Below are 15,084 nucleotides of genomic sequence, written 5' to 3' on the forward strand. Positions count from 1 at the left end.
CACCAAGTACACAAAGTGAGTGTGGTAAGTTAATATGTATATCTCTATTCTGCTATGGTTTTAGTCATTGTTTGCTTTGATTATCTAAAAATATAAAACCGTATTGTAACCCTGAATAATTAGTACACTGTTATTCTTTTTCAGTGATTTCAGGCAGCAGCTGGAAAGCATTCAGAAGATGATGGAACCATTTCCATTGATCAGCTTCCTCACAGGTTTGCTTTACTATTTCTTAACAACCACAAGATATCATTGATCACTAACAACAATGCATGTGCTGACTTTCTTACACTCTTTTATCGCCGGAGAATTGGTTAATTCATTTGTATGTTTTGCTTCGTTGACCTTGTGTTGGAGGGAGCTTTTATATATTATTATGTGATGTAAAGTTCATATTTTACTTATGGTCCTTATGTACCTTTTGAAGAAGTCTTTACCATTTGTTACAGAGCTTGAATCTCATGAATTTGAAACGGAATTTTCAATAGCCAGTGAGGAAGATAAGAAAATGGGACGTCAAAAAGACAGACGTGAATCACGATTGACATTGAAAGTATGAAGAGCAGGGCCAGTGTAAGACCCGATCCCGGCCGACTAGGCCGCGGTTGATGCCTTACGTCGCTCGGTCTATACATTGACCGAACCTCTAAAAATTTTGCCCTTTATTTAAAAATATTGCCCATAGGCGAGAGCTAACTCAAATCTTAGCTCAAGACTACCTTAGTCATTCCCTAGCTTAGATCATTTCAACTTATGCACAGCGGAATAACATCTATCATCCATTGGACTAAATCCAATCTAACACTTGTCTGGTCAGATCACCTCAGCTACTGGTCAGTAAACACAACTGCCAGCTAGCTCCAAGGTCGATCCTGAACCTAGACCAAGTCATACAATCAGAGGTTCCGTTCCCCTAAGCCATTCTATCTAGATCTATGCAACATTGACAGATCATACCTTTGCCACATTCCCAGAGCTTGTTAGCTCATTGTCCCAGCTGACTTAGCTGTCTTAGCTAGCTCACCCAGCTAGTTGAGCTGAACCACTTCACTTGAGGTTTGCTGCTCTGTTCCAGCTGATCGAGCTGCGAGGTAGCTTTGCCCAGCTCCCCGTCCACTCGTCCAACTCCCTTATACATGCATAAACTCTTCCCTTGGGTACTTAGTCATTCAGCCAACCATCCCCACAGACATAAGTAACCCTTGAGAAGTTTTCAAACAGGTAAGGGCATGCATCTGGCCCTTACCGGCTCATGCACTGTCCCACATCCTTTTTGCCTTATCAACTTATGATACCAAGTCCAGCTCATGGACTAACAATGCCCATCAGATCCTGAGTCAATCAACCAACCACCCCACATGACTCAGAACTGATGAGTCTTCATACTTCCTAATCAGTCATGGAACCATGTCCCACTGAACCTGATTAGTGTTGCTCTTACCACCGGTGCATCCTTTGATCAATCAGATCAGACACCTTGATCCATCATCCAAGGATCAGGTCGTCCATCCTTGCCCATGATCAGATCACACACGGCCTGCCTTACCAACACCAAGGTTGATAACCAACAATTCCTTATGATCAATATCATAAGTGACAATATGTTCCAGCACACAAACATATGATCAGTTATCCTAACACAAGGATCTGACCCCAATATGTCCTCATGTGCAATTTCGACTGCAAGCAAACCTGCTCCAAAAATCAATTAAAATTCATGAAAATTCATGATAAATCATAACTAAGAGAATGGTCCAATCAGATTTCCCAGAACCGGCCTCCATCCCATAGATCTCGGCCAAGATCAGCCAAACCGGCCCAATGGACCATCTCTAAATCAATCCCTAAAAACTCATTAGGATTCATGATAATTCATGATAAATCTTAACTAAGAGAATGGTCAAGTCAGAATTCCAAGAACCGATCTCGATCCTATGGATCTTGACCTAGAACAGCCCCACCGGCCACCTTGACCATCTCGAAATCAATCAGATAAAAATCCCCAAATACCATGATAATTCATGATAATTCACCACTAAGAGGATTCCAAAGTCAGATCGCCATAAATCCATCAGGAAGTAAGAGATTCGGACTTAGCTGCCAAACCAAGGCCATGGAGGGTTCTTCTGAACCGGCCAAGCCATGGTTCAGTGCTACTATGTCTAATCATCAATCTCAATCATAAGAAGAAGAAATAATATGATTAATAATCATAAAACAGAGTAAGGTGTAACTGCAGGACCAGATCAGCCCATAGTGTACCAGACTATGTCCAATTGTCTGCAGTCCCCACCTGTTACCTCATCAGGGGCGTCCATGCTCCTCCTAGCACGCCTTCATCAAACCCTTATCACATACTTCCAGTATTGATAAGATCTAACCATGGTTTGTGCCCATCACTCCTTCCATGGAACTTCCATGAAACCAGTTTCTATACTGCATCCATCTTCAAGACTGTTCATGCCTTTGAGAGTGGAGTCAAGCCTTTCCCCTTCTCTCCTAACCAATTGCGTGTGTTCCCCATACACAGAGGAAGCCTTAGACATGATCATCCATGATCAATCACCATCCAAAGGTCGTGCATCACTTCCCTCTTTGTTCCCCATGAAACTGCTTTCCACACCAATCTCCCTTTAAGGCTGCATTGGCCCTTGGGAATGGATTCCGGCCAACTCCCTCCTTTCCTCACCATTTGCGTGTGTTCACAGGATCCAGATAAGGCTTTGGGTGTTGTCAACAGTGATCAAAACCGTTCAGAGGGTCGTTCTCAACTTCTCCCTTGATCTGCCCCAAAACTGTCTCTTTATGGCCTTCACACCACCATGGGTCTTGGATTGGGAATCCGACCAACTCTGTATTTTTCTCTGGATTCTTTGTGTTTCAGGGTGTAGAAGGAAGCCCTGGCGTGCCTTTGACTTTCCTTCCTTATATAGGAGAAGGGGTGGTTACTTCTTAACCAATGCATCCCTTCGGTATCATTTCTGGCCATTGATTTAATCAATGGTACAGATTGCACCCTTTCGCCTATGGCAGTTACCACACGCCCTGGAACTGCCAAACCACTCCTGGAAATGTCCAAAACTATCCCACATGGGCTGCCCATGCCCCTGGCTCAATCCCAAGAGCCCACTTGCCCATCGGCACACCCGAGTCACCCACATGGCCCGGCCACTGTCCATACCTGGCCCAACTGCCCAACACCTGAACACTCAATCCAGCTGAGTTGAGCTGATCCCCAGCTGATCCAGCTGAGTGAGCTAGAACATCCAGCTCAGGGAGCTGACCTATACTTCAGTGAGCTACACCGAGCTGCACTACACTTCACCTAGCTGGTCGAGCTTGCTTACTGCATCGCCCAGCTGTTATACACTGTGTCCAGCTTGCTTCCTTTATCTTCTTCAATCCTTCTAAGTCCCTTGGTCAATTTCCAGACCTAGACTTAGTTTTCCCATGATCCATTCTGATCACTCACTTCATCGAGCTTCACCTGGATCTTGTCCAGCTACTAGCTCGCTTGTCCAGCTCCTTTGAGCTTGTCTCCTTCTTGGATTAGCTATGCCTTAGCTTCCTGATGCCCTTAACCTTACCTTCAGGCCATGATATACTAGTCTTTAGGTCATATGACCTGACTGGTGCGTTTCCTCGCACCGCAGTCCGTCCGGACGATCCTATCCAGGATCGGGGACATGACAGCCAGAGATAGAGACATGATGAAAAGGATAGTGAATGCGACCGCCACAATGGGAGAAATTGTTATAGACACCTTAGCAGAGAACATAGTGAGAAAAGGGAACATGAGAGAGACTTTATGGATGATAATGATCATTACAAAAGTCGAGACCGTGACAGGTACTGATAATGTGTTGCAGTTATTTTCTGGTATAAGATTGTTGCATTCTTAAGTTGATGGTATCATCATTTATCCACAGGAGGAGGTCTTTCGATCGAGAAAGAGAGGAGAGGCACAGGCCAGGGTCACGCTCTCGCTCGAGCAGCCGCTCTTAACGTAAGTCAAGGTCACAAGACTCACAACATATGGATGAATCTGAAAATAGATCACGTTCACTTTTACATGTAGAATAGTGGTGGACAACAAGATGGTTGGAGATTGCAGGAGTCATGTCTGCGCTATCACCACAATGCATAAAACATTAACTCTTGGAGCATAGTTGTTACTGTTTGAGGAACTCAAGGTCATGAATATGAGAGAATCTGGCAATATTTAAAGCCGAAAAGAAGAAAAAGCCTAAGGTGATCTGAAACAGAACAAATGAGTATGCTTATGTTTTGAAATCTGCTATAAAAACGAGTATAGTTAGAAGCTTTAGCAGATTCACTTTTTCTTATCCTGTCTCTTATTCTTTTTATTACTTTTATTATGTGGTAACATTTACTTTCTTCGCCTAAGGTTTGGTTTCTAATATAATTCTGATTCGTATCATAATGGAATAATATAAAACATTTCAAATTTGCATATTTGAATAAAATCACTGTGAAACTTATGGCTTAGTTTTGTAAAAATCTTGAAATTCTAAAATAAATATTCGTAGGGGACGCTTGAAACACATAACTCTTCAAATAGAACACACTTATGATTCCTATAGACTCATGAAACTGATATGCTGTGAAAACTTAGTTGCACATTTAGAATTCTTGAGGTGATCAATTTTTACTAAAAAGGACTTTACAGATTAGATTTCTTAAGCTAATCAATTTGTCTTTTAAGTATTGTTTGAAACTCATATTTTAACTATAAATAGGAAAAAAGTAAAAAATTACGAAGGGTGCTATTATTACAAAGTATCCTTCCATTTAATAAAATGGAATTGGTCAAGTAAGCTGTACAATGAATATCTGTAAACGTGTTTGAATATCCCATAATTAAAATATATTAGAGCTTCATATAGCAAAAGAGAGTTTCAGTATTTACTCTCAGTAGTATATTTTATAGAGGAGATGCCCAAGATAGAATGATTTTAAATATAAAAAAATGTTGAACTGCTCTAGAAAATTCCTTTTGGCTTATAAATATGGATAAACGATCTGAAACAACCTACCCATAGCCATACATAAAATTAAATACTAAATGGTCACAATATCAAATGATAAGAAGTTTTATTAATGCCATATTCATATGTATCATCATATAATCTTACATAAATAAAATAAAACCTCATAGCAAAAAATAAAATAAAACCAAAGAAAACAATCACAAAGGATATGAAACAAGTATAAAGAAAAAGTTTTCTCTATTATTTGTCCAATACATAACATGAATTTTCATTTTTTTCAAATAATTAATAAAATTGACATATACTAATCGTATTTTATTGTTTACTAACCCGTCCGTAGAACGGGCCAAATCCTAGTTTTGTTAGAGATGGAATTACACCAAATTTGGTGTTTTTGTAGAGATGGCCTAAGCACAAATATATTCTAGGCTTTTCAGTTACTTATTTTTATTTTTGAAATAAAACATTAAAAATGACAGGCACAAGTCGAATCCATGGCCCTTTATTGAATAATATTGGACTAACACCAATAGAATTGACTAAACTTTGTTGAAAATACTTGGCCTTTAAAATAATTATACACATCAGATACCCAAACATATGCTTGGTCAGCTTGTAGCATAAGATAAATCAATGGAAGAAGGAGCATAAGAGAAGTCCCGAAAGAAGAATACATAAATACAGAAACGTATATAGTATAAATGTTATATTGTTAATATAGAAATATAATTTGGGTTAGTAGTTAGTGTGTTTCGTCAAGGGAGTATCTATGATCGTGTTTGAATCCCTCAACCATAACAATTCTTTACAAAAATTATCCCAAACACGAAACGACGTTGTTTTTATTTTAACAAGTGAGATAGATTTGTTAACATTTTGAATTATAGAAGCAAGTTCGGAGAAAATTGAATTTAGTTAAGTTCAGGTCGTATTCAGCATTGAATAGTTGTTTGGGTTGTATTTAACATGATCAAAGTTGTTAGGATAGAAATAGAAACCCTCTAGACTATATACATGTAGGTGTTCAGCTAATATTTCAATAACAATAGGCTTTAAATTTTGGTGTTTATTTTCATGTATTTTGTAGGAATCTGCGAATTAGAGACTTTGCAAGAACTGGACCTCAGTAGAAATAAATTCTGTGTTTTGGGGTTCGTCTAAACTCTAAAGTTGCAGAAACACAAAAATTATAAGAACTAACACTTCTTATTAGATTTAGAAACTCTCTCAAAACTAAATCTTTCAATGTGTTTCTCTTGATGAAACTTCTCTCCACAAGAACTCTTCATATAGGACGAAACTACATATTTTCTTAAGGACGAAACTACATCTTTTCCTAAAAATAATATGAAAACATTCCTAAGCTCGATATGTTTTCCTTTTTCTTAACCCATCAAACTTCACTTTAATGAGTTAACTTGCTCATCAAGTTAATTGGAATTATCCAACATTCTCCCCCTTAATTCCAACTTGAATCTCGGGTATGTTGATCTTCCGAACTCCGATGAACTTGCGCATTGCTTCGAACTTGATCCTTGCCAATGGTTTAGTGAGTATGTATGCCTTCTGCTCCACTCCAGGTACGTGCTTCACTTCGATCAAGTCGAACTCCACACATTCTCAAATGAAATGGTACTTCGAGAGTATGTGTTTGCTTCTACCGTGAAACACCGGGTTCTTGGTGAGGGCTATCGCTGACTTGTTGTCAATCTTCAACACGACCTTCTTGTCTTCTGTGTTCATGATCTCGACCATCAACTCCTTTAACCAAATTGCTTGTTTTGCAGCTTCCGTAGCTGCCATGAACTCCGCCTCACATGAAGAGAATGCCACTGTGGGTTGCTTGCACAATGTCCACGTGATCGGCGATGTTCCTAGGTAGAACATAAACCTTGTAGTGCTTCTTCCATCATCAACGTCTATGTTATGGTTGTTGTCACTGTAACCTGTAATCTCCGTTGTTCCATCCCGTTTGAAGAAGAGACCATACTCTGTAGTGCCTTTTATGTATCGTAGTAGATGCTTCACTGCTTCTTCATGACTCTCTCTTGGACTCTGCATATATCTGCTTAATACACCAACAGAAAACGCCAAGTCCGGTCGTGTATGAAGAAGATATCTTAAGCATCCTATGGTGCTTCGATACGATGTTGCATGAATCTCAGGCTCCTCCTCTGCCTTTGATATTTTCAAACTCGTGTGCATCGGAACGTGAGTATAGTTACATGACTCCATCTTCGTCTTGACAAGTATACCTTGCGCATATCCTCCTTGCTTGATTCGAATGCCATCAGCTCCTTGCGTTACTTCTATACCAACATATTATGTAAGCTTCCCGAGGTCTGACATCTCAAATCTTCTTGACATATAATCTTTGAATTGCTTGATAATTTTGAGTGAATTCCCTGTTACAAACAAGTCATCAACGTATATAGCTATGATCAGAAGCTCCCCCTTCTCTTTCTTTTGATATACCGCAGGTTCCTTGGTGCACTTTGTGAACTCCATCTCCTTGAGAACACGGTCGAGTTTGATGTTCCAAGCTCTCGGAGCTTAACGCAAACCGTATAGTGCTTTGCTAAGTTTGTACACATGATCCTCCTTTCCTTTCTCCACAAAGCCTTCTGGTTGAGTCACGTATACATCCTCATTTAAGTCTCCGTTCAGGAATGCGGTTTTCACATCTAAATGATGGATCTCCCATCCATTAGTTGCTGCTAACGCCAAGAGTAGTCGGATGGTTTCTATCCGAGCAACTGGTGCAAACACTTCGTCGAATTCTATGCCTTGTTGTTGCACATAGCCTTTTGCAACTAACCTTGCTTTATATTTGATCAACGTTCCATCTGTATTCCTCTTGATCTTATAGATCCACTTCAAACCTATCGGTTTCACACCTTCCGGCTTCTTGACGAGCTTCCAGGTCTTGTTTTTGATGATAGATTCGATCTCTGCCTTCATTGCATCGATCCAAGCTTGTATCATTGCAGCTTCGATGTAACTTTCTGGTTCACCATCGATGGTGAGCAAGAGTCTGCCACCTTCAACTTCAGCGAGTAGGATGTAATCATCGAACCGCTTTGGTTTTTAGATGTTACGGCCATATCTTGATGTTACATGCTGGTCTTGGTTTGCATCGTTGTTCTCTGCTACTTGCTCTTGTTCACTTGCGTCTACAGCTTCTTCTTCTTCATTATTGTTTTGCTCTTCTTGGTGTTGGTGATCTTGATGCTCATCACCATCTCCTTCTTCTGTAACATCGATATGAGGAAGCTTAAATGATCCTGGTTCTTCGTCCACGTTTGTTGATAGTGTAGACCAATCCCAACTTTTCTTCTCGTCAAAGATTACATCTCTACTAACAACTATCTTCTTCGCGACCGGATCATAGAGCCTGTAAGATTTTGAGCCGGGCTCTGTGCCTAGGTTGATCACCATCCTTGATCGATCATCCAACTTCTTGAGATTAGGACCGTTGATTTTTGCGAAAGCTACACATCCAAAGACCCTTTGATGCTCAATGTTCGGTTTCTTAACATACAAGCCTTCGTATGGAGTCTTATTTACCAAAGCCTTTGTAGCAATGCGGTTTATGAGATACGTTGAATGACATACTGCTTCTCCCCATAGCTGATTAGGTATCTTCATATCTTTCATCAAACTTCTAGCCATATCCATTAATGTTCTATTTCGTCTCTCGAATACAACATTTTGTTGCGGTGTATACAGTGCGGTGAGATGTCTAGTTACATCGTTTTCTTCACAAAAATGAATGAACTCAGAAGATGTGAACTCTCCTCCTTTATCGGTGCGAAAAGTCTTGAGTTGTAGCTTCATTTGATTATCCACGTACTCCTTGAACTATTTGAATCGATCGAACGCTTCACTCTTCTCTCTTAGCAACATCGTCCACATATATCTTGAGTAATCATCAATTAAGACAAATACATATCTATTGTTTGCTGGTGTTGATGGTGATATCAGACCGCACAAGTCACCATGTACCAACTCCAATGCGTGTGATGCTCGATATTTTGCTTTAGGCGGGAAAGACTTCCGAGTTTGCTTCCCAACTAAGCAGGCGCTGCACACATCTTTCTCGTGTATCACCTGAGGCATCCCTACTACCATCTCCTTGTCTACCATATTCTTCATGACTCCAAAGATCACATGTCCTAGCTGTGCATGCCACATCCATTTAACATCAGTTTCTTGTATTTGAAGACACTTCGGATATTCAACCTCCATTGGCGTCTTGTACAATCGGTTTGGTTGCCTTGCGGCTTGTACTAATAGCCTTCCACGAGGATCTTTCAGCATCAGTAAGTCTTCTTTCATATTAACCTCACAACCCATCTCGGTTGCTTGTCCAAGACTTATGATATTGTGTTTAAGACTTGGGATGTAGTAGATATCTTTGAGTGCTCTTCTCTCTCCTGTTTTTCCGATGAACGTGATCGAACCTTTCCCAACAATCTCGACGTTTGATCCATCACCGAATTTGACTTTGCCTTTGATGCTCTCGTCTAGGTTTGAGAAGAACTCTCTCTTGCCTGTCATATGGTTACTTGCACCATTGTCAAGATACCATATACTCATATTTCCATCGCATTCATCAAACCTCTTAGGAAACACTCTCTCATCGTTGAGGAATACTACTTCATGCATATATAATGCATCTTCTTCTTGTGTTTCCGTTAGGTTAGCTTCTTCTCTTGGTCGTGTAGGACAATGTGACACAAAGTGCCCCATCTTGTCGCATCTCCAACATCTAACCTTAGAGTAGTCCTTCTTGGTCTTGTCTGAAGCTTCTCCTCCTTTGTTATGACCATCAGAACCATTAGACCTTCCTCGTCCTCTTCCTCTTCCACCATAACCTCTACCTTTGCCTCTTCCTCGCGAGTTTTTATGGCTTCCATGACCTTGCGTATCATTCTTCACAAACATTAGCTTCGATTGATCTTCATCTTGGGTTTCTTCTTTTATGCGTTCTTCAAAAACCTTCAATGTCCCAAAAATGTCTTCGAATCCCGTTGAATTTAGATCCAGCACTTGTTCTAACGAAGCTACGATGTGAATGAACTTCGTTCTTGGAAATCCCTTCAGAAACTTCTTTACCATCTTCGATGCTTCCATTATCTCTCCTAACGTGGCTGCTCTCGATGTTAAGCCTGAAAGTATTCATGCGTAGTCATCCACCGTGTTTGTGTCTACCATCTTCAGTTTGTCGAACTCAGACATCAAAGTCTGTAACCTCGCTTCTCTCACACGATCAACACCTAGGTTACGGGATTTGATAGCTTCCCAAATCTTCTTCGATGTATCATGTTCTCATATCTGAAGTATTAGCGCTTCCGGGACTGATTGAAAGATTATAGCAATCGACATATTGTTCTTCTTTGCATCATCGCTCCCTGGATCAATCGTATCCCAAACTTCGTATAAACGAAGCATAACTTTCATTCGCATCGACCATACGGTGTAGTTGGTCGATGTTAACATCGGACATCATATGTCCTTCTTCATCTCAAGACCTTTATCACGTGCTTGAGAATCGTCTCCCATGTTTTGATCAAAGTTACAACTCCTCTTGTAAACGACCTTCGAAACCTGGTGCTCTGATACCAATTAAAGTTTCACAAACACAACGATTATAAGAACTAGCACTTCTTATTAGATTTAGAAACTCTCTCAAAACTAAACCTTTCAATGTGTTTCTCTTGATGAAATATCTCTCCATGAAAACTCTTTATATAGGACGAAACTACATCTTTTCCTAAGGACGAGAAGCTACATCTTTTCCTAAGGCCGAAGCTACATCTTTTCCTAATAATAATATGGAAACATTCTTAAGCTCGATATGTTTTCTTTTTTCTTAACCCATCAAACTTCACTTTAATGAGTTAACATGCTCATCAAGTTAATTGGAATTATCCAACAAACTCCTAGTTCAAAATCAATATAATGGAAGCAGAACCGGTCTTGGGTAAAGCCTAATGAAACATTCGCCTCAAGCTTCCAAAATTTTTGAAACTTTTTATACGTAAATAGACATCTGAATCTGTAAAAATAAATTTTTAAGTCCCCAAACTTTTGAAATTTTTAATAAATGGTTTCGAGCCTCCAAATTCTTCTCAGGGCCGGCCCTGAATGCAAGCATACCGTCTCTCGTCAGCAGCCTCCTATCCCTTTGAGTACTTATAACTTTATGGGCTTTGAAGGCTTGTTCTCATTGATTCCACTCACCAACCTCTCGAAGCTCAAGGTATTCAATCTTTCATCAAGATCACAACCGTTGCAACTAAAGATGATGCAAGGTTTCTTGCAGCCAAAGTCTCAATTGGGTTAACGTATTGCAATCTGGAAGAGTTCGATAGCTTTTCAGAGGAACAGTGAACCTTTGCTTTTTTTGTATTACAAAGTATTAGACCAATTGAATTGATCCATACGCTACCTTGTTGTGAATCTAAGTTTTATGAAATTAAATTACCATTCTACTTTTTCTTTCTTGATTAGAAAACATCATTTTGCAATTTCGGAATGACCACTAATCTTACATTATCAGAGAACTTAATTGGAAGATATGTTGCTGAAAAGAACACAAATCATTGCTTGTCCGAAAACAACACGGGTAATTTATTATTAGAGACAAAAAAAACTGAACATCTTTCTTGTCTCCGTGATCATAATTTTATCTTCAACATGTGTTTTGCCCCATAAGGAAACTGGTTTTGATTAAAACAAAAAACAATCGCATTCAAAAGAGTCTTCAGAGCTTTGGTGTTGCAAAGATTGTAGCCTTTAAACCAAGAATCTCACAAAGCTCCGGATACAAACTCTTCCTGATCGACGCATACACATCACCGTTCCATTTCTTGGCCGCGAGTTTCTCCGCAAGGCTCACAGTAGCCTCCACAACTCCTTCCGCACTATCATGCGCCGCCGAGTCAACGATCCCCAAAGCCACCGCTTCTTCTCCTCTAATCTTCTTCCCGCTCAACAAAACCTCCCGCCTCGCCGCGCTCGTCCCGATCTTAGACCTCACCATCGCCGCGAAGTAGTCCGGCATGGAAAGCCCGATGTCCACCTCGCTCATGTACAGGACCCCACGGTCTTTCCTCATGAAAATATAGTCGTGGCTCAGCGCAAGCATCATCCCCGCGGCGGCGGCGTGGCCGTTCAAGGCGGCGATCGTCGGCATAGGGAGATCGAGGAGCGCCGCAACCACCGGTTTGAACGATTCCACCATCTGGTGAAGCCGTTCGGCGGCTCCGGTTAAGGATCCGGAGGCTTGGGCCCATGCGAGATCGAATCCGTTGGAGAAGAACTTTCCGTGGCCGGTGGTGATGAGTACGGATCCACGCTTGGCTTGAGATTTGGCTTGACCGAGAAGGGAGAGGATGGTGGCGATCGCGTCGGGGTTGAATCTGTGCTCGTTGTCGCCGGTTAGGGTTAGGAGGAAGAGGTTGCCGCGCTTCTCTAACGTGCACATGGTGAGGCGTAGGATTCGGTATTCGGGAGACGAAGAAGAAGAATTAAAATTGAAATTGAAATTGAATTGCGTGTTGTAGTGGTGACGTTGATTTATACAAAGATATATCTTATCTTCTACAACAGTGTGTAATTAGCAATCAAGTCCTTGTATTTTTGGTGAGATTACGTAAAATCCCGATTGATATATTTCTATTAGAAGCAACTCGCAAGTCAGCAACTATTGTGGCACTTCTTTTCTTTTTTTTTTTTTTGGATAACACTATTGTGGGACTAGTATTCGTGAATATTCCAATTCACATGTTAATGACTACAGTTTCCTTTACATGTAGGCTTTATCCACCTATACAAGAGCATTTACAATTCATTCTTTTATTATTTCTTTCTAAGATAGAACCATCCTAAAACAGAATTAAATTTCTTTCGATCCACTATTCGATATTTTAATTTAAAAAGAATATTTCAAATATATTCTTCCTTAAGCATTTCAAATATATTACTTCATTAGGAATCTGATAATATCTAAATTCTGTGGAAGTTTTAGGAATAGAGGATCTAGAGATCATCAAAAAATGGGCTGTCAAAGCATTAATAATTATTAAAATAAGTATCGATCCATATGGGCCGATGAAGCCCATTAAGCTATCCTTTCCTCAACGTCTTTTCAACAGTTTTGAGCTTCGGTGCGTTTCCCAGCAAACAAACACGAAATCGTACGTTCCTCGGATCCGTTCGCACTGCTCCGATCTCGCTTCATGAGTTCTCAATAGGATACTGGACGAAACAAATATTTGTGCGAGACATGAACTATCGAAGGTATGATCTATGCTTCCTCTCTCTCTCTGCATCCGATCCACCCATTGATTCTGTTCTACGAACCATATTCGGATCGAATTTCACACGGATCTATTCAATTTGTCCAACCTAATTACAGTTTTCGAGGTTTGGATTTTGCAGGGAGAATCGTGCATCGAGAACATCTCTCTTCGACGGACTCGATGGACTTGAGGAAGGTCGCTTGAGGGCTTCCTCTTCCTACTCTCATGATACCACCGAACGCGACAATGACGAAGCCCTTGAAAGTCTTCAGGACAGAGTTTCGTTTCTAAAGAGAGTATGTTTCTTTTCATCTCTACAATTATTAATCAAAACATCATTACTACATAACACAAACATTGTGATTAGTATCTGGAAATGTTTCTGTAACTATTGTCTGTGATCTGAAATGTCTGACAGAGAGAGAGAGAGTTTCTTGAGCTAATCTTGATGTTAAGAAAATTAATGTAAATCTGTACGTGCATGGAGCTAAATGCTTTCGAAAAGTCTAGTCATAAAGACGATTCCTTTTTTTTTGTTCTAGCATTTGCAATAACGCTTTACTTAGATGTCCTAAGCTGGGGATCATATCTTATCAGGTGACTGGAGACATACATGAGGAAGTTGAGAGTCATAACCGCATGCTTGACAAAGTTGTAAGCTTCAGTTTGATGCCATATGCTTGGGTTTGTACATGTATCTTTCTCACATGCTTTTCCTCTAAGCCGTTTGTTGTTGTCTATGTCTAGGGTAACAAAATGGACTCGGCCAGGGGAATAATGTCAGGAACAATCAACCGTTTCAAGTTGGTATGTGCGCACCATTCTAGCCTTCATTGTTGCTCAACCTTTTAAGTGTCGCACCCCTTATTTGACAGGTCTTTGAGAAGAAGTCGAATCGAAAAACTTGCAAACTCATTGGGTATTTTGTGCTCCTGTTCTTGGTCATGTATTACCTTATTAGGTAAAACGCAAATGTTAATTTTGTGATCTTGAACACATAGGTTTTTATTACCATCCTAGTTTCGGGCTATGCCAATGGCACGTTAATCATTTGGGTTTTGCAGACTATTAAACTACATCAAAGGGTGAACTTGGATGCAAGAAGAAAGTAGATTGTTTACATTACTCGTTTCGTTTCATTTTTGGGTTTCTTCTGATGAATGGTTCAGGCAACATTGAACTAGTCAAGGGACCCATGTTAAAAACAAGGTCAAGAAAAGAGATTGCTGTCAAGAGACTAGTGAACCGAATAGAGGCACGTTTTTTTTGTCCCAAGCACAATTATCTCATTGCCATTTCGTGTAATAATCTAGTACATCTTCTTTATGAATTCCCAACTATTTGGATCACCAACAAACAAGGCCTTGGGTCGTGTCAGCAAATTTGTCTACCAAAAGCTTATTTTGATAAGTTTAATTATTAGATTTAATTCTGTTCACCTCCCCTAGTAGACATAGTTTAATTATCCTATTGTGTCCCGCTAGAGCCAGCTTATGATTCTATTCCAGAGCAAAAGAGACGGTCGACTCCAAGGAGGAGTGTTTCTGTGTTGATTTCAAGGGCATATTTATTTGCGTTGGCAAAGATAAATGTCGGTTGGATTTCTCGCACTCAATCCTGTTTGTACGAGATTCAGTTGATCGGAATGATGAACTTCAAGATGGGTGACTAAAGACGTTTTTATTAGAATCCGATAAAGGGTTACAAGATTGATGAGAAATAAGGAGACAAGATGTGAGGTCTAAGCAACAAGATCAGAATGA

At 40.2% G+C, this 15,084-nt stretch overlaps 3 protein-coding genes across 4 annotated transcripts; 1 reads left to right on the forward strand and 2 right to left on the reverse strand.

The window, feature by feature from the left end:
• Nucleotides 1-6,632: 6,632 nt before the first annotated feature.
• Nucleotides 6,633-7,247, reverse strand: LOC125591882 (secreted RxLR effector protein 161-like). Its single transcript, XM_048766785.1, has one exon. It carries the CDS (start codon nt 7,245-7,247, stop codon nt 6,633-6,635), a length of 615 nt encoding a protein of 204 aa, XP_048622742.1.
• A 4,373-nt stretch (nt 7,248-11,620) lies between these two features.
• LOC106415723 (enoyl-CoA delta isomerase 2, peroxisomal) lies at nt 11,621-12,600 on the reverse strand. The gene has a single exon (XM_013856489.3). The coding sequence runs from the start codon at nt 12,502-12,504 to the stop codon at nt 11,782-11,784; it is 723 nt and encodes a 240-aa protein (XP_013711943.2). The 5' UTR covers nt 12,505-12,600; the 3' UTR covers nt 11,621-11,781.
• Nucleotides 12,601-13,159: 559 nt separating this feature from the next.
• On the forward strand, nt 13,160-14,750 carry LOC106412181 (bet1-like SNARE 1-2). Of its 2 annotated transcripts, none has more exons than XM_013853080.3 (6): nt 13,160-13,319; nt 13,461-13,617; nt 13,919-13,975; nt 14,069-14,128; nt 14,197-14,282; nt 14,386-14,750. In XM_013853080.3, exons 1-6 carry the CDS (start codon nt 13,306-13,308, stop codon nt 14,408-14,410), a joined length of 399 nt encoding a protein of 132 aa, XP_013708534.1. In that variant the 5' UTR covers nt 13,160-13,305; the 3' UTR covers nt 14,411-14,750. The 2 variants fall into 2 exon arrangements, with proteins under 2 accessions (XP_013708534.1, XP_048620470.1); XM_048764513.1 differs by having other exon boundaries at nt 14,197-14,240.
• The last annotated feature ends 334 nt before the right edge of the window (nt 14,751-15,084 follow it).

Source organism: Brassica napus, chromosome C8, assembly GCF_020379485.1.
Source record: "Brassica napus cultivar Da-Ae chromosome C8, Da-Ae, whole genome shotgun sequence".
In the NCBI taxonomy this organism is placed as follows: domain Eukaryota; kingdom Viridiplantae; phylum Streptophyta; class Magnoliopsida; order Brassicales; family Brassicaceae; genus Brassica; species Brassica napus.

What these genes read in the sequence shown, in the direction of transcription:
- LOC106415723 (XM_013856489.3), bottom strand. Translation starts at nt 12,504, where the DNA reads ATGTGCACGTTAGAGAAGCGCGGCAACCTCTTCCTCCTAACCCTAACC.
- LOC106412181 (XM_013853080.3), top strand. An exon ending in ACCGCATGCTTGACAAAGTT is followed by an intron (nt 13,976 to 14,068) that starts GTAAGCTTCAGT and finishes GTCTATGTCTAG; the next exon opens with GGTAACAAAATGGACTCGGC. An exon ending in GTCATGTATTACCTTATTAG is followed by an intron (nt 14,283 to 14,385) that starts GTAAAACGCAAA and finishes TGGGTTTTGCAG; the next exon opens with ACTATTAAACTACATCAAAG.
- LOC125591882 (XM_048766785.1), bottom strand. Translation starts at nt 7,247, where the DNA reads ATGGAGTCATGTAACTATACTCACGTTCCGATGCACACGAGTTTGAAA.